Below are 25,748 nucleotides of genomic sequence, written 5' to 3' on the forward strand. Positions count from 1 at the left end.
ATTATGCAACGTGGACTGTGCAGGGGTGCCAATGGCGAGAGGAGAGCGGTAAACCGGAGAAAGGGTGAGAGGATGAGACTCTTTCTCTCTCTCACACACACACGCACACACACACAAAGGGCTGGGGTGAAACTGAGCCTGGGAGCTTTTGTCGCTCCGGTGAAGAGCACATTTTTTCCCACACCTCCTGGGATCCGGACAGAAACTGCGAGAGTTTGGCCAGAAATTCCACAAGGGATTCTTACACTTACACACACCCACACACATACAAACACACACACACAAACACACACACACACACACACTTCCTTCCACTTACTAAAGCTGAAGTACACACACACGCTCATACGCAAGGTTTTACGCACAATACTGCTAAAACTTGACCACACACAGAGTCACAGACTCTCAGGAAACAGTTGGGTAACCAAAGGCACATGCAGTGAGGTTGCGGGAAAGCGAAGTGCGTCTTTCTGCTTTTTGCGAGGGACTCGTCTAGTTCACAGTCCCGCCCATTTCACCCGAACTGATACCCACAAAAACACTATGCAATGCTCAATGTGTTATCACACCAAACTGTCCTGCAAGCCTTTATAAAGAATATTATTGCAGCATGCGTGACGCACAGTCTGGGTGCAGTTATGATGAAGAACAAGCTGACCAAATATGAAGCACGGGGCCAGAGAGAGAGAGGGGAGGGCGCTGACGGAGGGCAGTGGGGCTACTGAAGGCTGGACACACAACATTCCATTGTCCCTGGGAGCCAAGACATCTGCAGGGCCCCAGGTATAAGAGGGCCCCTTGCCCCAGAGATAGTGAGCACGTGCAGGAGGTGAACACTGGGGCTGGGGCTGGGGAGATGGGAGTAGTAGGTGCAGTAGGTTTTTAAAGCAACACTTTCAAAGCACTTTTCCTCTGTCGCACGCATGCTATTTTTTTATCCAGCAACAAGGTGGAGTATGTTGCACGATTTTTTTGTAGTTTCTTATGGCTCATTCCATCGTACTACAGATCCACTACCCGATCTTGTAAACTTACATAGTGCGGTTATAACCGATACAGGGTCGTGAAGCAAATGCGGAGGTGCAATTCACCCTGTTATGAGTTGATGAACCACTAAAATCATTTTGGAAACATTATTTTAAGGTATAAAAAAACTTTTTAGTGTTGCTTTTAGTAAGGCTGGGGAGGGCGCAGGGGGGGACTCTCTGGGAGCAGAACAAGCCTTGGCTTCATCCGAGATCTAAGTGGTGGACTGATGGGGGGGCTAGATTGGTAGCTGCCTGGGATGCGTGCAACACCTGTCCCAGAGTGTTATAGAGAGTCATTGTACCACACCTGTGGAGCCAGCAGTCCTGCTAATGCGGACTTACAGCTCACTAGCACTGGTAGGGCCCAGAGAAGAACACCAGAGGTGGGAAATACCGGCTTCAGAGAGTAAAAGTCCAACCAAATATCTGTGCCAACCATTCACTTCAACCAGCTGATTCTAATCAGCACAACTCTTCAGCCAAGTACAGCAGCACACATTCAGAATACCTCTCTCTCTCTCTCACACACACACACACACACACACACACACACACACACACACACACACACACACACAGCAGGTGGAGGAAATGGAAGGAGGATGTATTAACCACACGGTTGCATGAAAATGTTACAACATATATATGTGCAATTCCCTGTGTACGAACACAGAGTTCTGAGAGAGATTGTACAGCCATGGGATCAGAGAGCAGAAATACAATAAATACCCTATACAAAGCCCGGAGCATATTAATCATTATTCATTAGAAAAGGCAACGCCTGCTATCTGCAGAGGCATGCCGATTGCCCAGCTCATGAGTTCTGCAGAAGGGGTGGTGCCATTTCTTGAGAATGAGGGAACTTGCTGTAAATGTGTCCTGCAGGACATGCTACTTCCCATGTTTTCTGATTCACTCAATCATTCAGAGCATTCACCACATGGTCATCCTGCAGAATCGGAGGGTATCGTTTTTGCTGTCAGCATACTGCACTGGCACATCTATCTATCTTTTGCATCGTAGGTTGTGTCTTTTTGTGTCTCAATAATTATACGGGAAGACTGGCCATCTAAAATTCAAGTTCCATTTGAATTCCCACATGTGCATTCTGCACTCAACACATGGCATCTCGCCTCTCTCTCCCTAATTGCCTTGTGTTGTAGTTGGACGGCTGGACAGATACATCAGAGTCTCACTGCACTATTGTGAAGTATTGTGAAGTTAACACCATCAGACACTCCATTGTTCATTGTGTGAACATTACAAATCAAAGGAAATGTCTGGGGTGGGTAATAGGAAAAATGTCTGACCAATGGGTTTCACCCATCCTGAGACTTTCTTTTGTTCAGTAACAGCAGTTATTGCCACCCTGTAGGTGCAGAGCTAAGCTCAATAGCGCCATCTGTGGGCGAGTCGGATGGCCTACAGATGTCAGCTAGACATTATCATCCTAACACAATTCCATTCCATGTAGTTAGTCCTAAATGAAAAAGTGGCCTTTTACACACTAATTACCTCCATATGCTAAATAACTAAATTCAATAGAATACTTACATGACATGAATATATAGGCTACTGTTTGCAAAGTGATATGGCAAGTTTGATGCTGATGTTATGAAATTCCAATCTTCAAACTATAGTGTCTTAGTTGAACAAAATTTCAGCCTCGAAGAGACTTCCCAGTAACATATAATGGATTATGCGACATCTTTGTATATTCAGAGAAAGCAAAAGGGAAAGCTGTCACTGGAAGTAAATAGAATAAATGAATGATGCTATAATAAAGAAGAAACTTATAAAGGTGCTTTAAGCCATGTTAGGTAACACCACTTTTGTTCACGCTCAAACTAAACAGAGAGCTAGCTTGCTACTCCCTCCTTTGCAACTGAAACTCTCCTAAACGTGCAATCTCATGATCGGCCAGAACAGTTTGTTATATGGTCCAGGCTGAACGTTGTTTTTGTTGATTTTTTGGAGCATGGGCTGTCCACAGAGACCGTGTTTTCAGTGCACAGGCAGCTAGTGGATGGCGAGGTGATGTTTGCTGTATGTGACAAAAATATTTTAGCTTAGAAACCGCACAACATCGCTTAGAGCACCTTTAACACAAGAGAGAACTAGAAAAGCACTCAGAGAGCGCAAACCTCCGCCAAGCGAACACATAACCGCCTCCTGCATCCAGACGGTGATACGGATCACAAAATGTAATCGTTTTCCTTGGGTCATTTCAGACCTCTGAAAATGTCATCGAAATCCATCCATAACTTTATGAGCTATCTTGCAAACAAACAGACAGACAAACAAACCAACAAACAAACCAACAAACAAACAAACCCCAATGAAAACAACCTCCTTAGCGGAGGTAATTAAATTTGAAAGTTCAAAAATACATAATAAGGAGAAGAGTCCAGGCACTCCAGGAATGGTGATGGAGGAAGGTATAATTAAAAAGCCTTTATTTAAATCTGGCTATGGAAAACGGCAACATGTTTCGACCACACTTGGTCTTCATCAGGGTATGTACGAACATTTTTCAAAAATGTTCAAAAATACTATACTTTATAAAAGCGCACTGTACACAGCCGATGACTCAGCAGTCACACGGCAGGTGACATCACCAATATCTTCACTGACGAGATAAATGAATCACAGCAGTGGAAAGTCCCTCATTCCGGCCAGATACAACAGAGGAGAAATATGGGCCTTGGTTCTTCTGTTAATCTGGAGGGGGGCCAGTGCCAAAAAATCTGGGACAAAGGTCACATCAGCTAATTTCATGCAAGGCCAAAGACTTTCTGAGACTGAGAGAAACCTCTGAGACTTTGCCATGTGTGTGAAAGACACTGACTGATCTATTTGCAACATCAAAGGGAAAAGGCTGCTACCTCATCAATCATATAAAGGAACCAGTTGTCTTTTCAGCTATCAATCACATGACCACTTGTGTCATACAGTCTGCATTCATTCACATTAAGTTCATCATTCAATGACAGACAAAGCATCATTCAACCAACAGCTATGAGGACTGAGAACTAGGTAGTGGCAGGTCTGCAGTTGATCTGGGTCCTTTAAAACAGATAAGAAATACTTTTGAATATGGACACCACAACTTAACAATAATCCACATCCCAACTGCCTGTGCAATACTTCAAGTTACCACAAGAGGACAGTGTCTCATCACCAACGTTGCTAAGAAAAGGATTTTGAGAGGAGGTTTATGCTCCTAAACCATGCATAATTGATGTTGTTAGTCAAGGATGTCATCTGATCACTTCACAAAGGCCTAGTCCACAATAAAGGGGGGCACCAAGTCCATTTCCTAATGAGACAAACCACAAACATATGTCCACTGTTACCAGGCAGAGACAAGCGCTCAAGCCGTGGAGGGGAAGAGATGGACTAAGACCGTTACATCACATCAAAGAGGATGCAGAGTGATTGAGGGCACGGACAAGAAATTGCTGCTGACTTTGGAAACATGCTGGCCCTGACCTGGGCCAGCTGCGGTTCAAATTTTGCCTTCGTTTGAGCAGAATGGGGAGCACTTCCTGGTAATAGAAGTGCAAGACTCCCCCACCTCCTCTACCTTCTCAATAAAAGCCTGGTCTTGTCCTTGTGGTTGACAAAAAGCAAATTGACTGAAATGTTATCCCTTCTTTCAGATGAACTCAATTATTTCAGATGTTTAGGGCTCAGGCTTAATTTATCAGGAGGTGAGGGTCTATATCACCAGCTCAAGTTGACAAATTGATTTATTATATCACTTTGCTGATCAGCTGAAACCCAGTGGTGTAGTCCAGTTAGCTGTAGCGGGCTAGTCCCGCATATCACGTAGACTACACCACTGCTGAAACCCCAGTGTCAAATTTCATTTCCTGGTGAGGGGATTCGTAATGTGCTTTTTCTGATGAACCCACCAAACTACAGTAAAGGTTGATCACACTTGATGTCCTAACATCACTTGCCGTTTCTGTGAATGGCACATGTGGCTTGCAGCCCCTAAATGACAGGTCAGACCGAACTACAGAGAGGGCCTCAATCATGAACACTTCCTGTGACGTGGTGTGGGACGGTGTGAGTGAGCTCTCCAATTGGCAGGTCTGGTTCAACGTGTATGAAGAGATACGCAGAAGTGACTTACACTGAAGCCCATTCAGTCGCATCACTGGTGCTGCTAGGTGCTTAGACAAGCAATGTACCAGAGCCGTCTCATTCAACACCATAATGAGGTAAACTAGCATGCTAACTAACTAGCCACATGTTACTGTATTGCATGCTTAAATATGTTTTATACATCGAGACAATTCAAACCTGTTTTTACATAGTAAGCCATGGGAGGAGACTTTCATACTGTGTATCCGGCAGGAGTGTGTTTTTGTGGTGGGTGTGGTGACGATATTCACACAGATCATAAAACAGTGAGAGCTGATGAATCTGGAGGCCTTGAGGAGGTCTTGAGGAGGTCTGGCGTTCTTATTGCCATTTGACACTTTCATTGCTCATTTCACTTCCATAACAACAATCTCTATTTGAAATGTTTCAGTTAGAGGTCACTGGGTTCAAAGCGAAGCAGCATTGAAGTCAAGTAATTGAGATAATTGCTTGTTGCATAACGTCGACATCGACAGCGTATTACACAAGCTAAGACACAAACAATATGACCAACCTTGATCTTCGGCGGTTGGGAAGTGCTCTGGATGCACAGATTCAGTTAAGATGCAGGAGGAACCTAAAAGTGAGAGAGAGGGAGAGAAAGAAAGAGACCTGTTAGAACCTGTTTGTGTTATAAGGAGATCCACGCAGTTCCTAAGCTTCATCATGCCACGCTACAAGGCTTCATATGGAATTCAACCTCTAGTCAGCAGTTTAGAGTTAGGGTTAGGGTTTATCACAGAGGTCATAGCTAGCAATGACCCTCAAGCCCTTCAAACCACATGCTGAGTCAAAGTGAGGCGGAGGTTTGAGGAAGCGCAACCACACACATACACACACACACAGGTGGAGTCACAGACTGGGTGTATGCCTCTGTGTGTGTGTGTATGTGTGTGTGCGCGCGCGTGTGTGTGTGTGTGTGTGTGTGTGTGTGTGTGTGTGTGTGTGTGTTTTCACTGCATTCCAGTGAAACCAGTCAGACCTCGTCCTCCTAGCCACTGTGGTGTAAACTAAAGCCAGCCACCAAACATCCACAGAAAACACAGAGAGAGGGAGACTTGGGGGGGTAGAGAGAGGCCGGAAACGTTAGCCCGTTTACGGCACGTCTAACGGCTCCTCCTGGTCAGGGCTTCCTGAGCTCTCCGCCAGCCACACTGCCCACAGTGCATCAGGAATGTCCAAAAATGTTCCTGGTGTGTAGCGCATAGAGGAAGGGAGGCACCGCTTCAGCCCGAGCACAACTCCCATCTTCCCAGAAAAACGATTTAGAGCGCTGAGCTGAGCTGATTGAAACAGCCCCGGTCAGATGGAGATCACCTTGGCTAAGGTCAGTCCAGGCCACGGCTCATTAGTTTTTCGTGAGAGACAATATGATGGTGACATGAGAGAAGGATTTTTTGGGGGGGCTTTTTATGCCTTCATTGATTGAACAGCGGAGAGAGACAGGAAGTGAATGGGGGAGAGAGCAGGGATGGGATCCGGAAAGGACCACGGGCCGGGAGTCGAACCCTGGTCGCCGGTGTACGGTGCAGGTGCTCCAGCCAGTTGCGCCACAGCTGGGGTCGAGAGAAGGAGTTTTTGAGTCTGTCAGTCAGACATTATAGCACTTTTAACACTGTTAGGAATGGTTTCCCCATACATGGATTAAGCCTGGTCCTTTTCTTCAGTGGAAATCTCCACTAAAGTTCTCTGAATCACATACAGGAAACCGGCTCTTAGTGTTAAGGGGAGGGGGCCTGAAGTGACAAACGCATGCTGGAGTTACATTAGTTCCTGCCTCCACAAGAGTATGTGTGTGTGTGTGTGTGTGTGTGTGTGTGTGTGTGTGTGTGTGTCAAAACTCACGGTCAAGTCTGAGTCAATTGTTTTCTGGTAACTGGCCTGTAAATGTTAATGAGAAGTGACGCACTCTGTGATTCAGGCAGATCCCAAACAAGCCTGAGAGTGAGTCAAAACCTCGAATGGAGTCCTTCTGCAGCCCTCGTCTGAAAAAGTCAATGCTCGCCGTGGAAATGTAGCCTCTGAACATTTATCAGCACTTAATGTGAAATGTATTAGTCTGCTCGAAAAAAAGGACCTCGGCCAGGGTCTTGACATGGGTATTGCTAAGCAACAGACATGCAGGTTCACGGAGACAGCTTGTGTAAGGGCAGAGCTGATGGATAGTAGAGGCTTATTTACTGGAGTGACAGGGACATAAGCACACACTCACACACATAAGCACACACCAGCACCACCACCACCACCACCACCACGTCAACAGCAGTTGTGAGTACAAGCCTAGATCTCACTGCTTCTGAAATCAGATAATATTCCACAAAGACATTCTGATCGCTGAAGAAAATCCTGGCCTGTAGAAAATGTACACAAACACTCTCCTATACACACCTATAGTATACACACATATACACACACACGCACACACGCATACACAATCATTATGAAATTCCTGGAAAGGAAAAGCTAGGGAGAACCAGGGAAGAGGAACAATGCAGTGTGTTTTACAGAGAAATGCAGGGCTGAAATCCAAGCCTAAGGGGACGCATGTCCTTCATGTGGGGTGAGGCTGGAGCAAATGGCCCTTCACTAACTCCATTGGAGGAGATGAGATGTGCATTTTGATAGACCACTGGCCATAAGCGAGCGTGGCATCCATGAGCATGAGCACGGAAACACAAACGGTTAGACATGAGAAGCCGGCAACCCCCTGAATGCTCCAGGGACCCAATGACTGGAATCTGGGTGACTGAACAAAACAAGCAGCCACCAGGCTGAGTCGCGGCGGGGCCAAATGCGGGTATATGGATCGCTAGGCAACAGGCAGGAAACTCGTCATGGAGATGAGGGAGAGCGAGAGTGTGCGCGCACGCAAGAGAGAGAGAGAGAGAGAGAGCAATCCTTGCAAAATGCTCTATTGAAACATTAAGTCATAAAGTATAAGGCAAAGTCCAACTTCCCTTATTCTGTGGCTACCTGAAGCCAGATAGTGTCCAGACACCCCCCCCCCCCCCCTCAAAACTCACAGATGACAGAAAAACACAGAACAATTCCAATACATTTTTATTTCCAAACACATATATGTAATACTACTCATACACCGTTTTAATCACAAAGGTAGAAAGAAAAAACACTGGAAATCAGCATATCCTCAGCTTGTTGTCTGGGATGGTTCAATTCCAGTTAAACTGCTCTGGTGTCCATAGGAGCACAGAGATGAGCGGAGATTAGAGCGGAACAGAAGAGTGCGCGGTGGAGGAGTGAGGTGCCGAGCTGTGTCCTACAGGTCACGTTTACACCAAACAAACGCTGGTGCTTACGCCTGCGCAAACCAGGCAGCAGGCAAACCAGCAGCATCAGACTCCACAGCATGGTCACAACAAAGCCCCCCACTGTCTATTTATAACCCACAGAGATCGGAGCGATGCCAGAGAGGCCCGGCCAGCTCCATCGATACGCCTCGCCTCGCTCCGAGATGGACCATCTAGCCGTGTATTTACCTCTAATCACATTTGTTTGCCCGGGCCAGCCGGCCGGCCAGGGCCCCATTTGGAATTCTACTGGACGCTGAGCAGAGCTAGCGCCCGCTCTGATGTCAAGTTCCCGCTCTGGCCACGACTGAGGTGTTGAAATGTTTTATTACCTACGGTCTTCTACAGTTGCTAGGTAACCGGTTGCTTTCCTCGGCCGCCTCGTGTTTGCCATGACTCCAGTCGGGAGAGTGAGCAACAGCGCGTGCCGTCTTTAGAGCCCGCCGGGGGCAAAGCAGGGAAGCGGGAGGACGGCTTGGTTTGTCCACAAGACAACCAGCACATCCTCTCTTGACCCCTCATTAAGAGTGCATCAGACTGGCGCCCGGAGCCAGGCTGCGTCTGATGGCTTGCGTCTGGGTGGTTCCTGAGCCGCTGTGCGGCTGACGCTGGCTGACCTCTGTTGTCTCCCGAGCAAGCGTCCAGCCTTGTGTAACACCCCCTCGAGCGCGCCTGCTGACTGGTTCTCAGGTGACAGGGACAGCTGGGAGAGCCGTGCCGTCGCATCGCTACTCGGGGGGGGGGGGGGGCACGCCATGCTGCGGCTGCCCGGGGGCAATCTTACCACTCCGGACATCCATCATGTGCGAAACTCGAGCCGCTCGACACAGACCGGCGAGACACCTCCGTCAGTCGGTCGTTGGCCAGCGGGACCCTCCTGTGTCTCTGTAATTAATGGCTTGTGTCCGTGCTGTACGTCACTGGACGGCCGCCTCTGTGGAGGTGATAAACGAGACTGGGCTGAGAGCGCCTGTTCTCAGGGCCAATGGCTGTCTAAGGCTGGAGCAGAGAGAAAGATAGAGAGAGAAAGAGAGTCTCAGAACTACTGGGGTTGAGAGAGAACGAGTAAATGTGAGTCAGAGTACGTGTGTATGTGTATACGAGAGAGAGACAGAGACAGAGGGAGAGGGAGAAAAGTGCATTTAAAACAGTAAAAGAGATTGATAGGGAGGGGATGAGAGAAGGAAAGAGAGGTGAACAAAAAAAGAGCGAGAGTCAGAGAGAGAGAGAGAGAGAGAGAAAGCGAGCGAGCGAGAGAGAGAGAGAGAGAGTCAGAGAGAGAGAGAGAGAGAGAGGGAAAGCGAGCGAGCGAGAGAGAGAGAGAAGGCTCCACTGAGAGTTGGTGCCGTGCTAATGAATGAGCTCTCTGGTGGCGCACATAATAGGACTAAACATGTAATCCCAGCGCACACTGGGCACGCCGCAGACAAAGTGCAAAAGCCTCTCACACAAGGGAGTGCCCAGTGGAGCGACTGGCACATCCAAAGACCGCCTCGATCCCCCCCCCCCGGGAGTTAATCTGATGGGGGGGATTTTTCAGCGCCTCTGGTGAATTACGCAGAAGGGCCGGGATATTAGGCAACCAGGGAGGGGAAGCCATGATTTTAAAATAATGGAACTAATCATTGCAAACACACTCCCAAAGAGTGCCCTTTTGACCTCACAGAGCTTGTGATGTGTAACAGTGAGGGGCTTTGGCTTTGATGAAGGCAAATGACTCCAGAAATAGGCCAGCACAGCAGAAAAGACCGGTTTCCAAGGGAACCGCAGAGACCTATGAGCAGGCTCTTTTGGCCAGAAGGACCGGTCAGGGTCAGAGTTCAACAGGCCAGCACTGAGCCCGCCTGCTCTACCTGCGCAACCAATCAGATAGAGAGGAGAGCGTGACAGGCATTGTTGTGCCATCATGATAACTTCCTGATGCATCAAAAAGAGTAATTGTGTGCACATCACACCTTTGGGCAGGTGCAGGACAAATGGAACTTGCTTCAATAAAAGAAATTAAAAATGATTGATTTTGCCTGAAGAAGACCCAGTGGGCCTGAAACGTTGCTTGTTTTTTTTTTTTTTAACATTAAATGGGATCTCAAAGCAGTGTTACGGACATTATATTCCTGAATCCTTCATTGAACTTCCTGATGCATGCCTCATTGTTGTGTGTTTATTTCCTAAGATGACAGAAGGGAATTGTTTTCAATAGAGATGAAATACTGTAAGGATGCACCACACACTGACAGTTGCATTCACAATACAAAGACTGAAGGGTCATTCCACCTCAATTCAACAAATGCCTTCTGCTTGACCATCTCAGATTTCCTTCAAAATTTTACCACCTAAAGAGTAACCATTTAAACGAACTTAGCCAAAATATTAGATTGGTATACCTAATACATCCAGAGAAAAACATTTTTGAACATGGTACCCCCCTTCTGATTTTTGGCACATTGGCGCCCTCATCTAAATCTGCAGCAAAGTTCAGATGTCATTATCTCAAAAAGTTTTCAAGCTAAAGACTTCAAATTTTCTGTGAATAATGATTGCTACGTATAGGTTCCACATATTAATTCGTAGGCCGTATGTGTTGATACTGACTGTGTTTCAATCTTGTGAAATCAGAAGAAAAATTGCAGATTTTTTTCAAACCCCCACATTGGGTGCACCATTACACAATTTATAAACAAAATGTTTGGCAAATGGTTATGTCTCTCTACAGAAGTGTTTAAGCTGTCTTTGAAAAAGTAATTAAGAGGTGTCTATTGCTTTTTTGTTGGAAGTATTGTAACACAAAACTGAAAAATAATCAATTTGGATGATATTGTATCTCCCCATTACAGAGGTATGACAAGCTATACCAATGAATTGAACACATCTCCAGAAAGAGTATGCAATGGGCTTTCAGACTGTGAAATTTCAAGATGGTATTATGGCTGCAGTTATTTAAATTTATTTTTTTTAAATGTTGGTCTATTACAACAATTAGTGTTGTTTTTGTACTATTATTTCATGATTTCATAATCCTTGTCTTATTCCTAAGTATCAGATGTTTATGTCTTATTCTGTTAAACATTTATTTTTTCATTTACTTGCTGGGTGATGAACTAATAAAATATTTCCTGTATTTCCTAAATAAATTGCTGCTGCCACTATTTAATGCCACTAGATGTCACTATTTAGTGATATCAGCAATGTGCTGTTATAGTAGACCAATATTTTAAAAAATAACATTTCAATAACCATAGCCATAATACCATCTTGAAATTTCGCAGTCTGAAAGCCCATTCCATACTCTTTCTGGAGATGTGCTCAATTCATTGGTATAGCTTGTCATACCTCTGTAATGGGGAGATACAATATCATCCAAATTGATTATTTTTCAGTTTTGTGTTACAATACTTCCAACAAAAAAGCAATATAGACACCTCTTAATTACTTTTTCAAAAACAGCTTAAACATTTCTGTAGAGAGACATAACCATGTGCCAAACATTTTGTTTGTAAATTGTGTAATGGGGCACCCAATGTGGGGATGTGAAAAAAATCTGCAATTTTTCTTCTGATTTCACAAGATTGAAACACAGTCAGTGTCAACACATACGGCTTACCAATGAATATGTGGAATCTATACGTAGAAATCATTATTCACAGAAAATTTGAAGTCTTTAGCTTGAAAACTTTTTGAGATAATGACATCTGAACTTTGCTGCAGATTTAGATGAGGGCGCCAATGTGCCAAAAATCAGAAGGGGGGTACCATGTTCAAAAATGTTTTTCTCTGGATGTATTAGGTATACCAATCTAATATTTTGGCTAAGTTAGTTTAAATGGTTACTCTTTAGATGGTAAAAGTTTGAAGCAAATCTGAGATGGTCAAGCAGAAATTTTCTCTAAAATCCGTTGAATTGAGGTGGAATGACCCTGAAATGAGTGATTACATTATATAGAGAACATCTAAAAACAAATCAAAATACACACACTTGGTTGAAAATTCATGCACCACAGATAAGTAATGCTTGCCACGGCTCAACGATGCCATTTTGACTGGAAAGCCAAATGTACCTCATCCAAGGACAGAATGGAAACAGGGCGGACTAAGCGTAGGGTTCCTAATGTACGGTAATGACTTCTCTACGTTCTCTGCATTTAAGGAGCTTCCTGAGCGCAGATGGTGCTTCTGTGTGCGTCCTCCTGAGTGACTTGCTGTCAAGAATCAGACGGCTGGCAATGATGTGACCATGGCAATTACACACACACAAACACACACAAACAAACACACACACACACACACACACACACACACACACACACACCCACACGCAGAACAATCAGGCTCTTCACAGTGACAGCCTTTTGTATGGCAACCACCACCAGTGTCACCAGGACCAATGAAACACCAAGACCTGTTTCCACAAATAGCCCACATCACCACCACTCTCACACTAGCCCACTCAGAAACCACTCCCTGTGGATTACACACAGACACACACACAAGCATGTGCGCACACACACACAAAATCCCCCTCACCCCTTAAATACTATCCTGAGGGAATGGAAGCAATTTTCAGCTATGTTTCACAACAGAGGCCACACGTGGTGCTGAATGGGTGTTGAGCAGATTGGTAGTAAGGAGCTCACACGGACGTCACAGCCCCGTGCAGTCGCCTACGACTACGTCTGTCTGGCAAATTCGGGCATGTTGTTTCGTCGCCCATGAGAACGACCGTGACGGCGTGTGACGCAAGTGAGAAAATGGCAGTCTTCAAACAGATTAAAGGAAGGCTTTCTTTACTTTGTGTTTCACATGTGCAAGGACACATCACAGAGGGCCTATTCGATTCTAGCTTTATGTTTTTTTTCGCTCTCAACGATCCCACAGCGTCATCATGGCCCTGATTCTGCTCAATCTGGGAGGGACAGAGTGGTTTACATCCGCCAGTGGACTAGCCTGAGCACGACACCTGAGCATTACTGCTTTCCACCTCTACCTTCTCCTCAAACACAATCCAGCCATTCATCATGCCCTTTCTGCATACAGCAAATCAGCTGGGAGAGAGACTCTCCCCAGCTTCCCAAACTACATATACCACAAGCCCAGTGAGTAAATTAGCCAACATTACCTAATCAGGAGAAAAGGCCAGCACACACAAAGAGAAATAAAGAAAGAAAGAAAGAAAGAAAGAGAGGGAATGAAAGAAAGAAAGAAAGAAAGAAAGAAAGAGAGAGAGAGAGAGAGAGAGAGAGAGAGAGAGAAACCTAAACAAAAAAACACATCAGCCAGGGCTTATTAATGACCTGCCTCCTTGAATGGGAGGCTCCTGTCACCACGGACACAAACGAGATAAGGCCAGCTGAGCTTCTCCATCTCATCTACTCACCTCCGTTGGCACAGCAACCTCAACTCTCGTGTAATCCCAACCAGTGCCAGTAAGGATTGGAATGGTGAAACCAAGGACCATCAGGCCATAAAGAGGGGCGAAGTTAGCCCTAACCAGTATCAGTGTTTAATGCTGACAGAGGAGCCCATGTTAAAACTGTGGCCATCATCACTGTGAGAACAGAGCCTCTGACAATCATGGTGTGCTTCTACCTTGTAGAAAAGGTGAAAGGGCAACAGCCAAGGTTATATGATCATGTCTTGTACAGCACCCTTCTGCAATGACTAAATAATTCATTAGCAGCTATAGCCAAGGTCTATAACATATTCTAGTGATTCTATCCTTTTATGCTTAAATCTCTTGACAGCTTTGGGTTCTAGCAAAGCTGGGCTCATCAACCCTCCAATATGGTGAGAGGCTGTTTGTCCCAGTCACCTCCACTGAACAGCACTAGTCTCCAGTGTTCTCTCGCCCAGTGCAAGTCTCCCAACATGGTGTCTGACTGGGCTGTTCGGACTTAACACAGCAATATGGCCACCAAGAGGCTTGCTGTTGGAAAGTTAGCACTAACCCAACAGACCCTCGAAGACCACAGCACACTGGAACTTACAGGTAGACATGACAGCACCAACCTCCAGACAGAGGATCAGAAGAAGAGAGGGAAAGGCTGGATGAGTGGACACATCTACAGGGTCACACCATTACAATGGCCAACACACACACACACACACACACACACACACACACACACACACACACACACACACACACACACACACACACACACACACACACACACACACACACACACACACACACACACACACACACACACACACACACACACACACACACACACACACACACACACACACACACTTCATGCTACAGTGACAGAATGTGTCGTGCGTCAGCATGTCCTTGTGTCCTGGGGTAGGATGTGTGGTTGAAGCATGTCCCTGAGAGAAAAAGAAAAAGACAGAGAGGGAGAGAGAAAGGGAGAAAGTAGAGAGAGAAAGGGAGAGAGAAATACAAAGGAAGAACAATGGAAAGAGACAGGGTAAATGGAGAGAGAGAGAGAGAGAAAGGAGGAGGGGAATAAGGACAAGACAAGATAGATAGAAAAGAGAGAGAACAGGAAAGAGAGAGGGAGAGAGAATATTAAGGAGAGAGGGAAAACAATAGGAAAGAGAGAGGGTGAGAGAGCGAATACTAAGGGGGGAGGGAGAAACAGTAGGAAACAGTAGGAAAGAGAGAGGGAGAGAGAGAATATTAAGGAGAGAGGGAGAGACAGTAGGAAAGAGAGAGAGAGAGAAATGGAAAGTAGGCAGAAGGGTCAATGCCCAGGGCCAGGACGCGGGTTGGGGCGGGTACAGCAGGGCCATCATGTAGCACCTCACACGGCTGACGCTGATAGGGGCAGAGACAGGCAGCAATCACAAGGCCAGCACACGGCGTCCACATCCAGCTGACATGCCTCATCACAGACACAGACACACACACACACACACACACACACACACACACACACACACACACACACACACACACACACACACACACACACACACACACACACACACACACACACACACACACACACACACACACACACACACACACACACACACACACACACACACACACACGCACGCAGGATCCAAGATGACTTGTATGGGAGTTGCAAGTTCCACGTAGGGTGGATCCAAGATGACTTGTATGGTCGTGGCAAGTTCTGTCATGGCGAAGGATATCAAAGGTTTGCTCATCATTAGAGCGCTTGTGGTGACCTGCTGAGAGCCAAGACCATAAATACCAAAACTTCACTAACAGTCATTCTTCAAACCAAGAAGAAAAAGACATGAGACTCAGTGAACACCAAAACAAGCTTCTCACGAAGTAGATTAAATGTTGCCAATACTAGGCTTCAAGCCAAGGCATTACACAGGGAGACCCCCAGCACAGTCTGTCAGTGCAGCTGTACTGACTGCTGGTAATGCAGTCCATTAGGGTGCAAACATGACCGACCTGGCAGTCGTTGATGTAGCTGGGGACAAGAGCAGCGTAGCAGATGAACTTTGCAATAACTCCAGCACTCTAATCCACTCAGTGCATGATGGAGATGGCAGGGCTGCCAGCCAAATCCAAAGCAGAAGGACGAGCTCTTCTCGTTTTACCTTCTTCGACACAGTCTTGGGAGTGGGTTTTGGTGGATGGAGCTGTCGTGGTGGTCGATGGTTGGAGCTTGGGTGGGTGAAAGGAGGTGTATCTTTATTGGGCTGGTGGTATGAATGAGATTCGCGAACTATGATGAGGGTACATACTGGGAGGGGCAAGAAGTTATGCTTTTATTTAGCTGGTGATGTTGGTGTGTTGGTGTGTGTGTGTGTATGTGTGTGCGCTGAGAGGAGTAGTGGTGGTTGTAATGATTGTGTGTATGGGGGGGGGCATATTGGTAGGGGTGCGATGGTCTTTTTTATTGGGCTGGTGGTGATGCAGACTCCAGCTCCCCTGGGGCTAGTGTGAAACCGAAGTAGAGGAGGCAGCCAGAGGGAGAGGCACCAGCTCACGAGATAGACCCACACTGGGGTTCACACACTGTAGCTAGGCAACAGGGCCCAGTTCCACGTCATTACCAGCTAGGGAGCGCGGGGGAGATTTGGGGTGGGGGGAAGAGAGAGGGAGTGAGAAAAAAATCTTCTGGTGGTGAGAGACTGACACGTTGTTGGCGATAGTGGTGGTGTTTGGTGGTGGTAGTTGGGGGGTGTGGGGGGGGTGAGAACAGCTGATCTTCCACTCATTATGAAGACTCAACTCACTGTCAGTCTGTGTTAAAGAGACAGTTCGCCCAAAAATGGACATTCTGCCCTCACCACCCCCAGGCAAGTGGACACTTGGCATTGAACACGAAATGGGCTTTCCAGCACAATGTCAGCTTCCAAGAAAGAACTGCTTAACATTAACTTCAAGTAATAAGGGCATGCTAAGTATGCAATGAAAGTATAAAATAATATACTTCAATCCTATTTCTTGTATTTGCCTGAGCAACATTGAAGAAACACTTTTTGAAATGACTGAAAAATAGGGGTGCAACGGATCGAAAAAGTCACGGTTCGGATCGTTCCTCGGATCAAGAGTCACGGATCGGATCATTTTTCGGATCAGCAAAAAAAAAAAAAAGACAAGACAAGACAAATAAACATAGTTTTGTCTTTGACGGGATGTTGTAACGTGGCTCAAGCACTTTCAGCATGTGTTTAAAGTAGGCTAGTGTTGTCACGATACCAAAATTATTGTTTCGATACCGATACTAAGTCAAGAATGACTTTTTTGATGCTTTTTTACAATTTTAGTTGATTTGGTGTTTAATCACCTTATATTGAATATTGTGTGATTCACACCAGTGGCCATCCAAGATTCTGCTTGACCCTCCACACACAATCTGCATATTTACTAGTAGCTACAAATGTTTAGTCATTTGTGTAGGCCTACTGAGCTATCTTTAATGTGGTGTGGAGGAGTGCGCATAGGAGGTGTGTGTAATTGAGTCCCTGTCGCTTTAAGAAATACGTGAGGGTAATTAGGCTTCAGTCTCACGGTTTTATTCTTGAGAAAATAAGTTGGATATAGTGCATGACGACAAGGATATTTCATTAGATAAAATACATGTTAATAAAACTAACAAGTCGAAGAAAATCTTTCTGGGATCATAAAAGAGATGAGTGTCTTGCAATGCTCCTTTATGATTTTAGTGAGCAAGCTATCTCCAGATGTACAAGTTAGCCAATGTTGCGTAGCTTATTGCTGACATTGAACCCAACAGTAGGCTAAGCCTAAATTACCTAAATATCATAGCATAGGTAGGTGCGCAACAAACTTGAGATGTAAGTGTGCACAAACGAACTTGATATTAGGCTATTATTGTGTTGCTGCTATGCAGCCACATCAGCACTTAAACTAGCAGCCATGTATTGCTGGTTGGCATGACCGCTAATAACGTGTGTGAGAGCAGAAAAGACGCGCAGGCAGGCCAGGGGAGCAGAGCAGGGAGGGACTAGAAGCATGCCTGGTGGACACGCATGTTACTTCAAAAGAACACACGGACATTATTATTAATAATTATTATAAATCAATCCGCGGATCATGTGTGTGCCGAACCGAAGATACTGATCCGAACGGATCACGGATCAATGATGATCCGTTGCACCCCTACTGAAAAAGTAAAAGTCTAAAAGTGTTCATAAGTTCAGCCCTTCCATCTTTCAGTGCACTTATCATCTATTAGATGGCATCTACTGGTTGCTCTGTGTCTTGGAAGTGAAAGAGAGGGGGACATTAACTGTTTCATTGCGTTGTGTATCTAGAGGTATTTGCTTAGTGGCAAACACCAAAGCAACAGCCTTAGGGGTTACAAGAGGACTTACTGGCACGGGAAAGCTGTGGCACTCATTCACGTTCCACCAGAGTGGAATGTGAACACAGACCAGGCACAATGAGGGAGAGAACTGGCTCAGACTGGAAAGGCAACATTCACTGGAAAGCAAATCCATTCCACAGATGATTCAGAGTAATACTCTGCAGCTAACAGATTTTACAGTAAAACAGTTAGCATCACAGACATAACAGCGATGGTATTTCACATCAGCATCCATATGCACACACACACAGACATAGTCACACAGACACACACACACACAGAACGGCATGGCCAAGTGTCCTCATCAATGGACCAGCTGAGAGCATCACTCCACTAATGGGCCATTTTCCCACTGATATACAGTGACAAGCAGACAAAAAACTGGGTCCACGTCCCGCTCCACACAACCAAAAACAATTAGGATCCATACAGAAGGAGCCACAACCAACGATAACAAATCAACCGTAAGGCTCTCACAGTCAGCTGAGGGAAAACAGTCATTTCTCTCTGTCTCTCTCTCTCTCTCTCACTCGTACACTGGCAGACCCTGGTGACAGAGGTATTTCAAGACTGAGAGGAGCGGAGGATCTCTGTGTGAATTACTAGATAAACTAGTATGCAGGCTTGCCAAACTACTATAGGCTGTCTAACGGAAGGGTCAGAAGCGGCTCTACTTCGTCAGAAAATGTTAATGTGTGCAGCAAGATGTTACATATCTGTTGGGGCTGCAACATCAGTGCCAGTGACACTAAGACACTAAACAAGCTGATTAGGAGGGCTGGCTCTGGTTTGGAGTCTCTACACTTGGTTAAGAGATGTGGAAGTTCTGCGTTTGATGATTTATGTAAATTGCGGCTGCAACACCGCAATTTCCCTTCTGCATCCAATTAAGTAAATCAATCTACAGTACACATAGTCCACATGGGTTGGCTAAACAGGAGTGCAATGCAGCCTCTTTCAATCTCCAACCAATTAACAACTCAACAGGTTTTTTTGTAGATGTTTATCCTAGCTAAAATCTGGGTTTTCATTCCTTGAATGAATGGAAAGTAATTTCTATATTCAAATGTAGATATCTAACAACTTACTAGAAACATATGGTCACTTCGATTATGTTGCTGGTGGGCCAAAATGGGCCTCAGAGTAACATTTCACATCTTGCACAGACACAAAGCTCTTCAAATTAGTCCAGCTTCCCTTGTACCTTTTCAGAGAGCCACCTCTGTGTACTTTGCTGATGGACATTATTTCTGCACACTCAACATAATTAAAGGAGCGCCTCACACATCTAAGCAAATCATTCACAAAAGTTCATGGTCAGACTTTAACAGAAGATGAGAATATAATCACAATTAAGTGGCAAGCAGAATGCAGTCTCTCAAGCACAAAAAAAAACACAAACAAAAAGCAATGAGGGTTTTTTTACATGGTTACAAAATTGCTAAATAGCCTACAGTGGATGCTTGCTGACCATCTTCAACAGTATAGGTAATAGGCCTATTGTAGACTATCCAATACAGGCCCTTTCTTTTCATTTTCAGCCAACTTTCAGCCACTGTTTATAGACCGTTCATATTCACTGTAGTTAAATCCAGAAGATTCCTTGGCAATTGTTACTACCTCTTCAAGTGTAAGAACCGAGGGTAGCATTATGATTTTAATGTAGGCTATGTTAACAGCATTCAGGACTGAATGTTTCCGTTTTTGCAACATGTTGGTTAGTTATTCAAATCATTAAGAACAGTTTTAGCAGCATAATACAGCAGTGGCCATTGGGATAAACGGAACAGACGAACAAAAACTACAGAAACATGTTGTTGCAAGTGAGGAAAACACCCATAACCGATAATGACACGTTATGTCTACCGAAGTCTGTTAGGCTATGTCATGAAATTACATTTCAGTCAAACGGAACTTCGTTTAAAAAACGTTTATGAAATGTTATTTACATTCACAACTAGTAGAAACATCAGAACACTCACCTGACCTCACTTCCACCAAAGAAAAAAAGAGAAACGGCGTGATCGGTTCAGCCTTCGAACGAACTGTTTCTGAAAAATACAGGACTTTGTGGTCTGTGACAACAGTGGGACTCGCTGAGTCTTCGTGGAATATGTTGGATATTAATTCTTTAATATGCGAGGTTCTTCCGACTTTTTTCTACGTAAATGTTGACCGTCTGCATTTGACAAGTTAAACTCCTTTCTCGACACGGCTAGTGATCAAGAGGGACGACCTTCCACTATCGGCAGACTGAATAGGCAACATGGAATGGTGGGAAGGTCTGAGGACTTGAGTTAAGCAGTTTCATGATTTTGTTCTTTCTCATATCCTGGGCGCCCTCTGTCTGTCAGCCCCTGTTCATTCTGTTTTCTCCACAACAATGACAAATGCTTAGACTAATGCTTATTATAGCCTTTATATATTCTTTTCAACAGTGATTATTTGCATGTACAACTGGCCACAACAGGGTTTCTTTAGGAGATGATACGGCTTTATTGTATACAAACAACCAGTAAGGTGTGACCTTTATTAAAGCTTGAGGTTAAGCCTATGTATCTCATTGTGGACTGTGAAGAGACCTTTCCTTGAAGGTCTGAAACCCTAACTGAACAGTCAAGAAAGCAGGACAAACATGTTCTCCAGAGCAGAGAGAATATAGGCCTATTACAGATCAATAGTATAGGTAGTACCCTGGCTAAAATCAACATACGGTAAACAACAGTCCACTTCTAGGTTCACCCAGGCTATGGTTTGGGGAGACGGGTGAGAAAAATGTTTTAAAGCAATTCATCTTTTGATGACCACCAGAGGGCGATCTAAGCTTAAAATATCAATGGAACAATCTATTTAGAATATAAATGTTGGCCAGCATACCATTACATGACACATTGCATTTTTTTTTTATTTGGTATCACTTTCATACTCATACACTGCTGCACAAATTAGACACTATTGCTAGTATCATCTTGAGTAACTGGACTCATTGTGCAAACATTTTAATCATGAATTCTACATTATGTACATGATGTGGTGATAGATAGACAGGGATGGTAGCATTGTGCTCTAGTAAGGCAACATCAACGTTTCTGACAGTTGGTTTCTTAAGCGAGATAATCATAGCACCAAGAGTCGCTTAGAAAGAACATGCCTGACAATGCACTTATGCAACCATGTCTCTACAACACAAGAAATTCTGTGTCTGTCCTCCCCCCTACATCTGTTATAATACACTTGACCATTTAACCTATGACAAAAGAACATCATGAAAATTAAATTGAATGGCAATGGGTCCTTGAAATCTTAACCGTAGGGATCTCATTGAAAGACATTGTACATAAGCAAACCACAGAACAAAACAGGGGTGAACGGGTCAGCCTCATTCATGCTTGTTGGTTGCTGAAACAAATAGGCAAAGCCTTTGTTCTATGTCAATTTCCTCCCACAAACTCTACATGCTGAAATCTTTCTAAATAAGAAAACACTGAATCGAATTGCAAATTTCGTATTCAAATGGGGCAGAGGGAGAAAATCATATTGGGATAGCTTGTGACTATAAAACAGTTTTACTTTATTGCTTAGAGAATACAGCTTACGGCTTCTGAGAAGCCATGTGAACACACTTCAACTAGAGATAACCAATCATCACAAGTTAAGAATTCACCACACATTCACAACGCAACTTTTACACATCGCACCTGGGGAAAAAAACAACTGCTCAGATATCAAAACATTGTACAAAGTGAAAGTCACTAACCATTTTGTGTGTGTGTGTGTGTGTGTCTCTATGTGCACAAACTTGGGTACTGTCCGCAACAAAGCCATTGAATTCTATACAGAAGTCAAACACTATCGGTATTTTGCTTTACTCTGTCTGGTAACTGAGGGGGGTTAAGCCTCTCTCCTGTCTTTGGTACTAGGGGTGAGAAAGAGAATATCTTTTAATAGCAACACTGTACTGAACATTAGGAAGATAAAAGCCTCAACCTACTTACACCTTCAATTAACTAAAATTATCCCAAAAAAAAGCAATGAACAGCTTATGTTAACAAATAAAACTCCAAATGTGTTTTGGAAATAATATCTGTATTATCCACTGAGCAAGACAAGGATGAGGAGCTGTTCCTATAAAAAGGAGAGAACAAAAACAAACAAAACTATCCCCAATCCCCCAAATGCCTATTCAAGGAGTCAGTAAGACACCCTTAGAAAATATTTCTCGCTGAACATTACAAAAATAACATTTGAGGAACAATTATACAATCAACCTAAAAGAGGCAGTACAAGAGTTTAAACACTCATCTTGTACATACTCAGCAAGGAACAGTTCAGGAACAAATATTTCCATAAATCGTTTCTCTTTGCATCCCATATAATGCGTGAGAATTCCATGTTTAAACATCTGACAAATCCAAACGAGATAGCATGGGCCAATTGTTAAAAGTAAATAATTAAACAAAACATGAAAAAAAGAATGGCTGTGGAAAGAGAGCTTTGACTGTCTGGTTTGTCAGGGTTAACAAGTAACACGAACAATTATCTAAAAGGGCCACGTGTAAGCCCCAAACAATTTAACATTTTTTTTCGTCTTAAAAAAGGAAACATCTATGTAAGTGTATACTGCTCATTCTGGATTGCGAATGTCTCTGGGGCTTGTCGGAGGGGGAAGAGGGAGAGGAGAGGAGAGGGGAAGGGAGGAGAGGGGGGAGGGGGAGGAGTTGTCCACAAACACTGCAGATGCCTCTGCTCGCCCAGGCAGACCAGAGGACAGACGAGTGTGCATCTCTTTTCTCTCTTTTTCTCTTCCTTTCATTCTGCCTCTCCCTCACATGTCGTCCTCCTCATCCTCGTCCTGGGAGGAGCCGGCCTGCTGGGCCGCGCTGGCTGACGCTGCCTCCAGCTGGGCCTGCTGGGCCGCCTGCTGCATCTGCAGCCACTCCTGCTGGGCCAGCTCTGCCTGCTGCTGCCGTGCCTGGACACACACACACACACACACACACACAAACAAACAATAAAAACAGGATCAAACCTAATGCCCAGTTACATGAATACATACAGACAGAGACAGGTAAAATGATAGATGCACTAACACACAAGTAAAGCCATGGTTGCATGCAGCCACTGAAGGGAAAGGCAGAACATAACACTGGTGATCCAATTTACTTTAAAATGTGTACCAACAGGTTAATCACTGGTCACTTCAGTTCACCACTAATATGGCCGCGGATTCGAGGATGCAGCCCAAACTTTCACATGGTAGACAACTAATTCCGCTCCTCGTGTGATTGCATGTTAATCAAAGGCCTATAGTTTAAAAGCATGACAATGACAGGCATGCAAGTGACCCTTCATGCAACACGTGTGCTCAACCATCAAGATACAATCATCTGGTCGAGCAATGACTGCTAGGCTACAGCATTTAACCCTGATAAGCAGTAGTTGCTGATGATTCTTACTTTCGCGAACAGTTCTTGTTGCTGACGTAGTAACTCTTCTTCGGGAATGCCGAGGTTCTCCAGGCGGGAGCTTGCTTTTCTCCTTTTAAGCGCTACCGATTTACACTCCTGCAGAACATCTTTGACTTCCGCGATGTAGGACCCAAAGCCCAGGCTTTCAAGTGCTGCATGAAATAAAACAGGGAGGAATGACGACGAAGTCCACAGCTTGCAGACCACGAATAACCTGTAAGTTACACCTGTCATGTCAAGGTGGGTGTGTCCATCTACACTTCACTTATTCCAATCCGCAGATGTTCGTACTTAATCCAGCAGATAGCCCAGTGATGGAGTACATGTTCAGATACAATAGTATTAAATGGCCTTCTTATACTGACTGTTACGTTGACTTGTGTTATGGTTATAATGGCCGGTAACTGTTGTAAAGACGGGGATGACGTGGTACACCGAGATTGTCGTACAAGATAACTTAAATAACAGCAAGCGACTGATAAGATAATTATTTCCATGCACTCACCGTTGATGACATGTTCGGGAGATATGGTCTTCTTCTCGGACTTGTTGCATATTTCATTAGCCTCCGAGGAAATCAGATGAATAAATTCTGTGCAACAATTCACTACAAGCTCCCTGGCATCGTTTGCTACCCGTACGTTAGGGAGAGTTTCCTTTATCATTTTGTTGATGGCTGCCCTCGGAATGGTCAAGTCGTCGTCGTTCCCTGATGATGAGGCCATCTTTCTAATACCGTTTGTTGAAAAAGTCACAATAAGACAAAATAGAGTGAGACGTTACTCTCACTGGTGCTAGTGGGAGGTTCGCAACGGCCTTTCAATAGAGGCAGCTGAGCTTGTTAGCAAGCTAACATTAGCAACCGTTAATGCTTCTTGGAGTCCCCGGCTTTTTCTGAATACACGTTTAAAAATATTCCAAACCCTATTTTCTGCAGGATACTACCGAGGTGGAATGTGACACGACCTTAAAACAACACACACACCAAATTAAAGAGTTCTAAAAACTTGCTTGCTAGCCTACCATAAGCTATGCTAGCTGATTGGCTAGCTAGCTTGCTACCACTCCACTAGCACACAACGGCACTGCTGGGCTGCGCTTTTGTGGACATGACTATCTTGCAAGTTAATTAGTACAACGTGCTGTCGGTAGCATTTTCTCGTGCTTTTTAATGAAAGAAACACTTTCGCTGAAATTGTGCGTCGTCTTGATAAAGACACTAAACTGCACTTCCGTCACTACATAAAACATTTAATTCATTACTTCCATGATGTCAGCCAGAATAGCGTTGGCGAAATCTCCCCCGGAAACAGTCCCACAATGCACGACGACCCGGGGTGACAGAGGGCGTTCTCCAAGGCGTTGTCTCCGCCCTCTCGAAGTCTACCTACAACACCCGCTTGCGCTCGTAGGGTCGGGACAGGGCAACTTCACAACAGCTGTGCTCATGTGTTTTTCAGCATCTTTTGGAGCTCATTAACCAATCAGGACTGATTGATAAGAGGAGGCGTTAATTCTCTGAACGCTTATTTTGTCATCATTATGCCTATTGTAACGGTAAGTAATGGCTAGGCTATATCATCACAACGCACTGATCGAATAAAACTTGATAGGCCTAGAATTTGTTTTCTCCATGGTGCACTTGGTATAGCCTTCAGTTTATGTGTTGTGTGCTTAGTGTTATGCCATGCCAGGGCTTGTTGAGTTTGTAGGCCACCCAATGCAAGACGTTTACTGTATGCTTGATCGACTAGGCCAGGGCTATTCAACTTCAGTACCAAGAGGGCCGGATGGAAAAATCACTGGGTTTTCAGGGGCCACATAAAATAAGACGCCGCAAAATAATTGTATCCAACAATATTTGATAAAATCAGAGTAAAATTCAGTTCAATTCAATTTAATTTTATACACTGGCATAGAAACTAAGAACATAGCCTATTATCCATATCCATAAAAAAATCTTCTCAGACAGGTGCGACACAAACTATAGAAGTATTTGAAAAC

General features: G+C 44.6%; 2 protein-coding genes across 2 annotated transcripts in view; both read right to left on the reverse strand.

Moving 5' to 3' along the window:
- The window catches only part of gng12b (guanine nucleotide binding protein (G protein), gamma 12b), a 49,642-nt gene extending 29,095 nt beyond the window's left edge, over positions 1-20,547 (reverse strand). Inside the window, exons 1-2 of the mRNA XM_062555368.1 lie at positions 20,259-20,547; positions 5,695-5,757 (exon numbers count right to left, since the gene is read on the reverse strand). The gene's annotated coding sequence lies outside the window, so the exon portion shown is untranslated. The remainder of the gene's footprint in view (positions 1-5,694; positions 5,758-20,258) is intronic.
- A 1,276-nt stretch (positions 20,548-21,823) lies between these two features.
- Positions 21,824-25,152, reverse strand: dr1 (down-regulator of transcription 1). Its single transcript, XM_062556157.1, has 4 exons — positions 25,008-25,152; positions 24,250-24,473; positions 23,733-23,896; positions 21,824-23,248 (listed from the first exon to the last, which is right to left on the reverse strand). Exons 2-4 carry the CDS (start codon positions 24,467-24,469, stop codon positions 23,102-23,104), a joined length of 531 nt encoding a protein of 176 aa, XP_062412141.1. The 5' UTR covers positions 24,470-24,473; positions 25,008-25,152; the 3' UTR covers positions 21,824-23,101.
- Positions 25,153-25,748: the final 596 nt, after the last annotated feature.

This window comes from Sardina pilchardus, chromosome 15 (assembly GCF_963854185.1).
Source record: "Sardina pilchardus chromosome 15, fSarPil1.1, whole genome shotgun sequence".
NCBI classification, from domain to species: domain Eukaryota; kingdom Metazoa; phylum Chordata; class Actinopteri; order Clupeiformes; family Clupeidae; genus Sardina; species Sardina pilchardus.

Coding starts and splice junctions, on each gene's coding strand:
- dr1 (XM_062556157.1), bottom strand. CDS start 24,469: ATGGCCTCATCATCAGGGAACGACGACGACTTGACCATTCCGAGGGCA. Junction 23,897..24,249: donor TCCCGAACATGTCATCAACG/GTGAGTGCATGG, acceptor TATTTCATGCAG/CACTTGAAAGCCTGGGCTTT. Junction 23,249..23,732: donor AACAAGAACTGTTCGCGAAA/GTAAGAATCATC, acceptor GTGTGTGTCCAG/GCACGGCAGCAGCAGGCAGA.